This window comes from Pituophis catenifer, unplaced genomic scaffold (assembly GCF_029215685.1).
Source record: "Pituophis catenifer annectens isolate HBS135680 unplaced genomic scaffold, rPitCat1.0.hap2 SCAF_1, whole genome shotgun sequence".
NCBI lineage: Eukaryota > Metazoa > Chordata > Lepidosauria > Squamata > Colubridae > Pituophis > Pituophis catenifer.
Window position 1 is genome coordinate 232,464,095 of NW_027256881.1, and position 11,164 is coordinate 232,475,258.

At 37.1% G+C, this 11,164-nt stretch overlaps 1 protein-coding gene across 1 annotated transcript in view; it reads right to left on the reverse strand.

Annotated features, from left to right (window-relative positions):
- The window catches only part of TTLL4 (tubulin tyrosine ligase like 4), a 28,740-nt gene extending 17,614 nt beyond the window's left edge, over nt 1-11,126 (reverse strand). Inside the window, exons 1-2 of the mRNA XM_070955382.1 lie at nt 11,083-11,126; nt 541-2,015 (exon numbers count right to left, since the gene is read on the reverse strand). Of these exons, the coding sequence (XP_070811483.1) occupies nt 541-1,937 (1,397 nt within the window). The 5' untranslated portion in view covers nt 1,938-2,015; nt 11,083-11,126. The remainder of the gene's footprint in view (nt 1-540; nt 2,016-11,082) is intronic.
- Between the last annotated feature and the right edge of the window lie 38 nt (nt 11,127-11,164).

Genomic DNA, 11,164 nt, shown 5'->3' on the forward strand with positions numbered 1-11,164 from the left:
TATCATATTCTCAGGATTAGATGCAGTTTCACCTATCTGTCCATTTTCTATACTGATATAAATTCCTCAAAACAAAACATACACCAAAAGATACAGTAGAACCAAATACTGTACCTGGGTTTAAATTAGGACACCATTCTGCAATCTAGTACCCTCTAGGATGACCTGACATTAAAATTCCTAGAAATACGGGATGTGTAGCCCCATCTTAATAGGGAGCACTAGGTTGGGTTGTGAGACACACATGTAACAATAACAGAAATAGGATATTATAGACCAAGGGTGTCAAACTCGCGTCGTCACATTGTCGTCACGTGATGTATCACAACTTTTTCGCTTTCACTAAAATGAGGATGGGTGTGGCCAGCATGTGAAGCATCCGGCCTGTGGGCCGCGAGTTTGACATCCCTGTTATAGACCCTGTTTTCATCCAGCATCATGCAGTAAAGAGAAACATCCAATACAAATAATTGACAGCTTATAACAATCTTGAAAAAGAACACTATCCCTATATAACAAAGAGGAGGCTACGATACTTACTCAGACTCTTTCATAGTAGTAGGCTGCCCCCACTTTGCTTCCATGCTTAGCTGAAGAGTGGAAATTTTTGTTTCTACCTCAGAGATCGTCATTCGTGGGGACACTTCTGCTGTTACCACCTGTTCTGTGATGTTCACAGGGGTTGGGACCAATTGATTCAAGATGCTATGGTTCGGCATTTCGGAATTTGAGGTGAGGAAACGTGCGTCAATACGCTTAGTGCAGACATCGGCAACTTCTGTGCTTATAAGGCTGTGATGGCGGCTACCGGGTTCTAAATTCAGGGAGCTGGGAACTGGCACTTCCTTTGGGGTTATCTGGGCTACAATATGTGGTTTCCACCGATTGAACAGATTGGCATGGAAGCTGGCATTCATAAGGCAAGAGCTATCAATGCGGTGACCAAACTCACTGTAAGTACTAACTTTCCGGATACCGCTTGCTGTTAGTTTCCTCATGGCTTCTGTCAACCGTGCATCTTGTTCTTTCAGATTCTGGGATCTAGTCTCGCCATCCTCAAGGGGCCACAGTGATCGTTCTGATTTAAGAACCATGCCGTTGTGTACAGGTGAGTGAGGAGATTTGGCACAGGTTTGCTCAAAAGTTGAGTTGCTGTTTTTTCCAAGTTTCTTTTCAAGATTCATAGGGCAACCATCCCCATTTCCCCCAGAATGGGTCCAAGAAAATCCTGGAGGTCTTGACAATCCTTTCAGCTTCTTACTTTCTGGTGGTAGTGGTTGCTGCTGCTGCTGCTGCTGTTGCAAAGGCACTTTTGCACTAGCTGGCCTCAGGAAAGAGTTATTGTTTAGGACTGGTCTATATGCACTGGAGGCTTGCTTCCCTGAATTGAGGAGAAAACCCTTTGACACTGGATTGGAACGCTCCCCAGCTGTGCTTGGCATAAGAAATGGATCCACCGTGGAAGACGACATGGTGTTACTGAGGACAGAACGATAGATGGGAGGTGGGACACGAAGAGGTTTCTTCTCCAAGGTACTAGGCTGCAAGCAGATGGACTCAAGTTTCCGATAGGGCTTGTGTCTAAAGTAAGACCGTCGATAAAGTAGTGTGCTCCCAAGGAAGTTTGGGAGAGAATATGACTGAGCTGTAGGCGGGCTCAGGAGCACTGCCTCTCTACATAACGACTCTGGATATAAGAGGCGGGGATGCTGGGAAGAGATCCCTGAGTGGACTGAGCATTTGTCTTGCGAAGTGGTCACATGATTTTGTTCCAGCTGCCAAACAGGCTTCACCTGCTGCTTAGCAAGGTACCACGACTTGCTCTTGTGGAGCTTTGCTGTGAGCGGTGGCACTGACAGCCCTGGTGAAATGCCCACCTGGAACTTGCTTCTTTTTTTGAGGTTTAGGCTATAGGCTTCTGGCCCTGCTGAGGCCATGTAGAGCCATCCCACACCTTCAATGATCACAGCTTTTGAACAGGATTCGGTCAGAGCAGCATTTTTACTATGGCCAGCCTGAAAACAAAACAGCACAGATAATATGAAAATGTTGAGCTGATCAAGAGGAAAACATCAATGATGGCATCATTTTCATTGTTACGGTGATTAAGGAACAACCAAACCATGAACCAGTATCACAGGCTATTGTTCACAAAACCTGCTGAAATAAATAGAAGTTTCAGGAAGGTTTTGGGAAAAACAATCAAAGTGTGCTTATTTCCATAAGACAATGTGCTGTAACATCTTCAATATTGTTTATGAGGTAAAACAAAAACAACTGGCTTTCCCATTTCTAAGTATTTGATTCCTGGTTTCATATTCTACCAGTCACGGTTTATCTATAACTTATTTTTATGACTTTTGAAAGATGGGTACTCAGTAATATGACAGTGGTTCCCAATTGATCAACATCAGCTCCAACATTTAGATGCTAATTATAAGCTCCATTCTCATATAACAAAGATGGGCTTTTAAAAAAACAACAACACCTGGTCATCTGAATATGCCACAAAGACGTTACTCAACATTTAATATTAAACTATGATAGATAAATTCAACTTTACATATCATGCTAAACTAACTCACATGATGGCTTAACATTTTGGTCAAGCCTAAAGTTCCTACCCTTGGCTAACCAGTCAATATTTCCTCTACGAAGTTGTTATGACACAGCTGGGATACAGCACATACGAGTGCAGTGTTTGTTCATTTGTAAAAAGGTAAATGTATATATTCAAGCAATATTAATCCTCAAATCTACTCTCACTATGCCTAACAAATATGTGATTTGAAAAATCAGAGATATCCCCAAAAGCATGTCCATATTGCATGAGAAGGCTCTACGTGCTGATAATTATTAGCTGACATTTTGATAATCAAAGCAGTATCAAAATGGTGCTAATTTTTCAGAATACTGTACTGTTGGCTAATGCATCTTCTTTAAACCAATTAGTCATCTCCTGCTTTTCCATTTGTTTGCACTTAGAGAAAAACTGATTCTAAGATTAACAATGACAGCCTGGATGTTCCTTCTGTGTGGATGCCTCCTGATGCAATGGCATGCAGCCCCTTGTATCATGTGCCAAGAAAGGCAGAAGGAGGGAGGCATAAACAAAGTTAAATTCCATTCTCATAATTGCAGCTATCAATATGATGCAGCTAATGGAGATTAGCTGCTGTATTTTCTCTTTCACAGCTTCATTTTACCTGGTAATTTTTTAAGATGTTATAAATTAATACATTTGTTGGAGAGATTCATCATAGCATATATATTAAAAGGAAGATACATATTGATATAGTGGAGTGTCTTCATATCTATTTCCGTATAAAACTGCTGCCCTTCAAGGTCTTTCAACAGACAAATAATCTTCAACACATAAAATATGGAAGGTCACTGGAGTCAAATCTTTTTCACAAAATATTGTATTGCCTCATTTCAGGAATCTTATCTCCATCAAAATTTAGCTTTTAAGTTCTTGTTGAAAAGAGCAACCTTTGATCTCATGATAGGCTTCAATAACCATCCCAAGCAAACTGCTTTTTATGTCAAAACAACTGTCAACACTAACATTCTAGAATAAGTTCTCTACTGGTTGCATACTACTGGAATGGGCTACATCTATTGACCTCTTCCAAAACAGCCACTGAATAGCTCAATACATTACTCAGTAGAAGTCCCTTAAACCTCCTATTCCAAACCAATCAAGGTTTATTGGCCATCAGCCAAAAGCTTGCATACTTGAGAATAGTATGATTATAAGACTACAGGAATCAGACCAGAAGAGGGATATGGGAAAAGATACAGTATAGAGTGTCTGAAAATAGATTTTAAAAATGACAGATTTATAAGAGTGATATGAAAAATGATATCAAAAACTGGATTTCCATATGAAATCACCTGATGTCTTAATAACTAAGGGGGCTATACAAATAATAAATCAGAAGAATACTTTGGAAAGCCTTCTTATTACACAAGGGACATGTTAAACTGCTGAAACTGTTCCTGAAAGGAGACAAAGAAAAAATGATCAGAAATCAACTAATGGGATTAAAGATTAAACTTTTAAAAAGGAAATGGAAGGAATATAAAACAGATTTATTTGACCAGGGTTAAAATATATATGTTGTGGTTTCTGGTAGCTATTAATAGATTTTTGTTTAATCAGGACTGAATGATGAAGCTTTAAAATTTGTTTAGAAATGGTGAAAGACTTGTTTTGCTTTATTTCTCAGAGAAAATGAGAATTTGGAATACAAAATAGATTTGATTAAAGTTAAAATATGTTACTACTTCTAGTAACTCTTAATAAATCTTCTGTTGATTAAGATTGAATGATGAGTTTTACCATTTGGTTATTGATTAGGGGGTAAGATATGGAAATATTTTTTTATTGTCTGGAAGAGGGGGGAGTCATCTTTTATACATCTTTTTTTTCTCTTTTTGCACTTTTTTCCTTCTTTCCTTTTTAAATCTTAATCTTTTATCTTTGTATTTGTAAACTTTAATAATTTTAAAAAAACTTCTGAAAACTTGTTTTCCATTTTGTACACATCATACTGAAAATGTAGATTTGTAATGGGTGTCAAAACAGAAGATGGAGATTAAATAAAAATTAGGCAGCCAGTAGATTAAAAATAGGCATTGTGTCTAATCATTTATGAATATGAACAAAAGGACTATCCATAAGAGGGAGATCACCTTTTTCAGGAAATTAAAGGTAGGAAATACTCCTAAACTCTATTTGCAAACTTGGAATGTATTAAAAAAGAACTGAACAATTTTAAAGATATAATAATAACACAAGAAGGGGATGATTTGTAATCAATGGCGGGAAGTTGTCTGTTTTACATTTTTATTTCTTTAAAGGAAATCACCTTTAAAATGTTTTGGTAGAAACAGATTTAAATCAAATTAAATTAAATTGGGTTAAATTAACTCTTCTAAAGGTATTAGCTAGTAACTCTTAATATCAATTATTAACTCTTCAGAAATTAACTCTCCTGAAGATATTAATTATTCCAATCTTAAATAGGTCCAGAGGGGTTTTATCACATTCCCCCATTTTCTTGTTCTGCAAATTATAGCAAAAACAGAGATGTCCCTCCCTAAGCATGATTCCTGAAATATTTCAGAAGGTAGTTGTAAAAGTTAGAGCTGTGGACTCCTTATACAAGGCTTTTGTTTAATTGGTGCCAAACAGTAGCAGAGATAAAAAGGCTTGAACAAACAGCTTTTTTAAAGTGTGTACTCAATGATGCATTTTCCTAGATCCCAAAGATACCACTCTGCTCACATGACAAGCTACCAAAAGCACTGAATGCTGACTTAGACATATTGTTACCACATACAGTATATAGACAAAGCATTGTTACTGAACCTTATGACGGAGGACTACAATTACCACTCATAATCACATCTCTCTGCTCTCCTTCATCACTATTCCTTTAAGAATTTTCTGTTCTGTTGAAAACTGAGGGAGGAATGCATTTATTTTTGCCATTACCACTGCTTTGGGACCTCCTGTTAAAATATTTTCCAAAATGTTGTTTTAAATTTCAACCTTCTTTAGGAGTAACTGCTTCAATTCAGCTGCTCCTGCTTTCAAATTCACCCCAATCAGGTAGCTTTAATTTGGGATTCTGAGGATACCTCTACTTACCAAGTTCTTCTATCTTTGTTAAGATCCTTCACTAAAATGATACATATAATTCCAGCACTACCCAAACTCCATTTTTTACAATACCACATGCTGGCCCTGCTATCACTATGATAAAATATAGCATATAAATTCATCTATCATTTTTGCATCTCTACCTATGTTTATGTAAAAGGAAAAGCTAAAAGGAAAGTAGTCCTCGACTTATAATTGTTTAAGAACAATTCAAAGTTCCTCGAAGCTGCAACCATCACACTATCCGTGTAGTCACACAATTGCAATTTGGGCACTTGGCAACCAGTTTGCATTTATGATGATTGCAACCACTTGTAGTCACATGATCACAATTTTGGATCTTCCTAGACAGCTTCTGATAAGCAAAATCAATGGGGGGACCTGGATTTGGTTAACAACCGCGTGATTCACTTAACAACCACAGTAAAAATGGCTAAAAATCAAGTCCAGACATGTGAACATTCACTTAATGAATGCACCATTTAGTGATCAAATTTCTGCTCCCAACTGTAGTCATAAGTCAAGAACTCCCTGTATTACATTTAACACCACAATAGAAATGCAGTACTGCCAAGGATTTAGTTGAGAATGAACAAGTCTATTAATCTTTATTTAGAAAACCAAAGATGTTACTCTAAATAAATATGCATAAGTAAGATTTCAGATGCCAAGCTACTGCACCAAGTATATCATTTCCTCAATCTATCTTTGATCTATTCACAATTTGGTAAGATATCCATTCAAAAATGCTAAATACTTTTTGCATTTAAAGTATAAAATCCTATCAATATCTTCCTGTGCCTTTAGAAATAACGCTAAGACACTCTAACAAAACAATTTTTAAAGGGGAAAACTCTATCCTCTACATATTGTATCTTTTATCTAAGCTTTGAAAATAAATTAACCAGCCTCTTTTTGAAGCCTTCTCCCAAACAAGACAATATGAAATGTTCTCATTTTTTGACAAATGAGACACACACACACACACACAGTAATTTCAGGTTTAGATTTGGGCTAATTTATTATGGGAATAAATCTGATTTGTCATCTATTATTCTCAGTCAAAACTACCCAGTACGAATGTCACCAAGGAAAGTATAATCATCAGAAATGCTTACTGGATAAGATACTTCATATTTAAACCACCATAGTTGTGTAATGTGGAACTAGTAGCTCTTTAAAACATAAAACTAGTAGATCTTATTTTTTTCTGATATTTAAAAAATATAAAATAAAAATACATTGATTACTTCTATTACCGTACTTCATTTACACACAAACAGGTGCTGTTTCTCTTCACATATTTGACTATGTTGTGACTTGATCTAAAATGATCTACAGGTAGTCCTGGAATTACGATTATGATTAGGACCAGAATTTCCATTGCTATGTAAGTTGATTCTTAAGTGAGTTGTGCCTGATTTTACAACCTTTTTTTGCCATGGTTGTTAAGTGAATCACTGCAGTTGTTAAATGAATCACATATTTTAAGCAAATCCAGCTTCCATTATTGACTCTGCTTGTTGAAGCCAGCTGAGAAAGTCACAAATGGTAATCACATGACCCGGAGACACTGCAACCATCATAAATATATGCTTGTTGCCAAGTGCCCATATTTTGATCACATGACTGTGGGAATGCAACGACCATCATAAGTGTGAGTCCTCACACATTGGCCATAAGTCACTTTTTTCAGTGCCATTGTAACTTCGAACAATTGCTAAATGAACAAACGGTTGTAAGTGAGGACTACTTATAAAATGGTTGAATACATACTACAATTAAACCAAAACCAAGCAAGCCAAATTGTGGCTTTAGACAATATGTAGGTTCAATAACTTTCAGAAACATTGCCAGAAAAATAAATTTTGCTGCTAATTTTAAATGGTGGAATGCTTTTTTTTAGTATGAACTAAAGGTAACATCTTTTTTTTTCTTTTGGTACCTTCGAGTCTGTTTTGACTCTTGGCAAGTACCAAGAACAGTGCCTCCAGTTTTCCTAGCAAGGTTTTCGGAAGGCATTTGCCCTTGCCTTCTTCCTAGGACTGAGAGTGAGTGACTGGTCCAAGATCACCCAACTGAATTTGTACCTAAGGTAGGACTAGAATTTATAGTCCTCAAGTCTCTAGCCTAGCACTATAACCACAACACCAAACTAGCTCTAAAATCTCACTATACACAATACAGTGCCAATGTATTAAAATTAATCTTCAACTGCTTGATAAGGCTGAGATTCTACTACAGAAAATAGAGAAAACATTAAATATGATAGTTTGAACATTCCTATGAAGTAGATAATGACAATGATAAGGTGGCAAAAACTGTTAGTTTGGAAAATGTTAGTTAAAGTAGCAGTTTCTGACCTTCTTAAAAGTCTATTAAAAAATCAGACATTTCAATTTCATGCTATGGTTTCCATTAACATACAAACCATTTATGTGAAAACCAAATTGTTTCCTGGTACTACTGTAAAATAAATAAAAAGTTGTAAACATTTAACATGTTCTAACTCGCCTTGACATCTATAACTCAAAAGAGTGAGTTAAAAAGAGTTAACACTATGAATTAACAGATGAATGAATTTTCTTCTAGGCTCAAGCAAAATGAAGGGCCTCTATAAACATCAAGATTCATTTCTTTTTTGATTTCTGTAAACCTTCTGCCTGGATGCTACCTTTTTAATAACATGAGCTGCACTCGTGGCCTATGAAATCTTTTCCTCAGAGAGGCCATCTGCCAACTATTGCTTTTAGCTATTACCTTAATGTGCTGCTTTAGAAGCAGTTGCATATGGCAGGAAAGACTTATCTTAATACAATAAATCGATTCACAAACACATTGCATTTTCCCCAGATTGAAGTTTCTAAGCTAAGGAATATACCAGCATAGACCAACTGCACAGAATTGAACCAGAAGAGTAGTGTTGCCTTAATATTGTATCTAGTGACTTCTCAGATAATAAACAAGTAATAAAATTTGAACTTGAGACCTAATCAAACCAGTGTTATTTTCTTCCTGAAAGTACTACATATTGAATCCACTTTGATGGTGGAGACTTTTGATTAAGTGGAGATTTCCATTAGTAGAAGTTGGGGAAAGTGGGTTTTGCCAAATCCTCTTTAATTCTGCACTCACCATTTACCTGCTCCAGATTTGAAACATGTCTCAGAAATGCTATTATTTCCAAGGTAAGCTGATTCTCTCCTTCAATGGTTTTGCATAAGGCTTAGTTTCCAGATCCTAACCATCCTGGTCATTTTCCTATAAACATTCTCTATTTTGACGTTCTTTAAATATGATGTCCATAACTGGATTAATTATGCCAGACACAGTCTGTTTACTAAAACGTAGAGGGGAATAATACTGTGATTTTTATATTATGGTTCTCTTAACATAACTTAGAATTGCATTAACTTTCTCAATTCTTATTAGGCACCTACATTTTCCACAGTGGCCTAAAATATTGAGCTATGTCCCCAAATAAAACATTGCAGCTATTAACAAAAAAATCAATGTCTGCCTCAATGACAAAAAAAGAACAAAGTAATGACCAAGAAAATATAGACAGAAAGTTCAGTCTCGATTTATGGAAGTACTGTACTTAGGCAAGTCATTCGTTTCAGTAGCTTTATTTCACCATGTCTAAAAGAGAACATCAGTAGTGATGCCTATTATGACAAATGACCAAGAGTTGAAATAATGAAAGAAAATTCCTCCCCATGGATAAGAAGAAGCCTATAAAGTTGAATAATATCACCTATTAAAATGATAGAATAAAAGGTCCCATGGATACAATGCTTGCTTGTATAATCATTCCACCTATATCTTTCTCATACCTACCCTGTTTCCCCGAAAATAAGACCCAACCAGAAAATAAGCCCTAGCATGGTTTTTCAGGATGCTCGTAATAATATAAGACCTACCCCCAAAATAAGCCCCAGTTAAGATTGTTAGCCAGGATGCATTTAGTAACATATTTTCCCCAAAATAAGCTCTAATCAGAAAATAAGCCCTAATGTGTCTGTCTTTTGGAGCAAAAACTAATATATGACCTAGTCTTATTTTCAGGGAAACACGGTATTGTATGAACTAGCTTGCCTACCATGTGTAAAGTTTGCCTTGCAACAAAAGGATTACTCTTCTGTGAATGGTAATCACATACTGCTGATGCAAAGGGTGGCATAATAATTATCTAAAAGGGGGGAGGGGATTTATTTTTGACACTTTTTGAGGGCAAATCAGCATGGTTATTTGCCTCAAAAGGGTCAAAAATAAATCCCCTCTCCCCCTTTTAGATAATTATTATGCCCCATCCTGAACTTAACAAAGGCCTGCTCAATATAAATTCGGGCAGATATTCCTTTTACATGAATCTCTCTCAAATTATTTATTTATTGGATTTGTATGCCGCCTTTCTCCCGAAGGACTCAGGGTGGCTCACAACAATAAGAAACAGAGAATGCAAAAGTTAAAAGACAAATTTAAAACAGAATATCCAATAAATATGGTTAAACGTGGGAATACCAATCCAAATTTAAGATTTAAAAATTTAAAAAGCTACAAATTACCATGCAGTAACCCTAAAATGCAGAACTGTAACTTCCCTCAAGAAAAGGAGGGAAGGAACACTTGGGAAGAAACCAAAAGCCGGACCTATAGGAAAATAAGCCTATAGGGTTCTATATCAATGTACTAAAGAGTCTTGGTAGTACAGAGGTTTAAGGCACCCTGTTATTAAGCTGGTTATTAAGACCAGCTGTCTGCAATTACTGCAGGGTTCGAATCTCGCCAAGGCTCAAGGTTGACTCAGCCTTCCATCCTTTCTAAGGTAGGTAAATTGAGGACCCAGTTGTGGGGGCAATAAGATGACTTTGTATAAATATACAAAAGGATGAAGGCTATTGCTGAGCACATTGTAAACCGCCCTGAGTCTCCGGAGAAGGGCGGCATATAAATCAAATTAAAAAATAATAATAATAATAATAATAATAATGAAGGAGAATATTTGTAGCTCAGGGTTGAAATGAGGAGGGTCTTTGGTGCTTCCCGAGCTCCCTTGTTCTCTTGCAGCCCTTTCATGACTCAAACTAGGTAACATCATCAGGGCTAGCTGACTGGTAATGTTACCTAGTTTGGATAATGAAAGGTCTGCAGGAAAATAACCGAGCTCGGAGAGCAGCAAGGCCCTCCCGCCCCGCTATAAATGCTTATAATAAATGAATTCAATAAAATCCGCCCCAAAGGGAGTTCAGACTAGTTGTTTCAGACGGTCTCAGTTCCACTGGGGATTAAAAGGCGGGCGCTTCAGCCTCCTCCAGGCCAAGGGCGCTCCGGGAATTCAATATCCCGCGGAAGGAGGAAAAGCGGATCCGTGACCCAAGACTGCGGTTACAGGGCCCGCACACACTTACCGGCTCCGGGGCAGGCGCTGGCTTAACCCCTCCGGCCCAACCCGATCCGCCTGCTGTTACCATAGAGACACTTCCGGCTAAG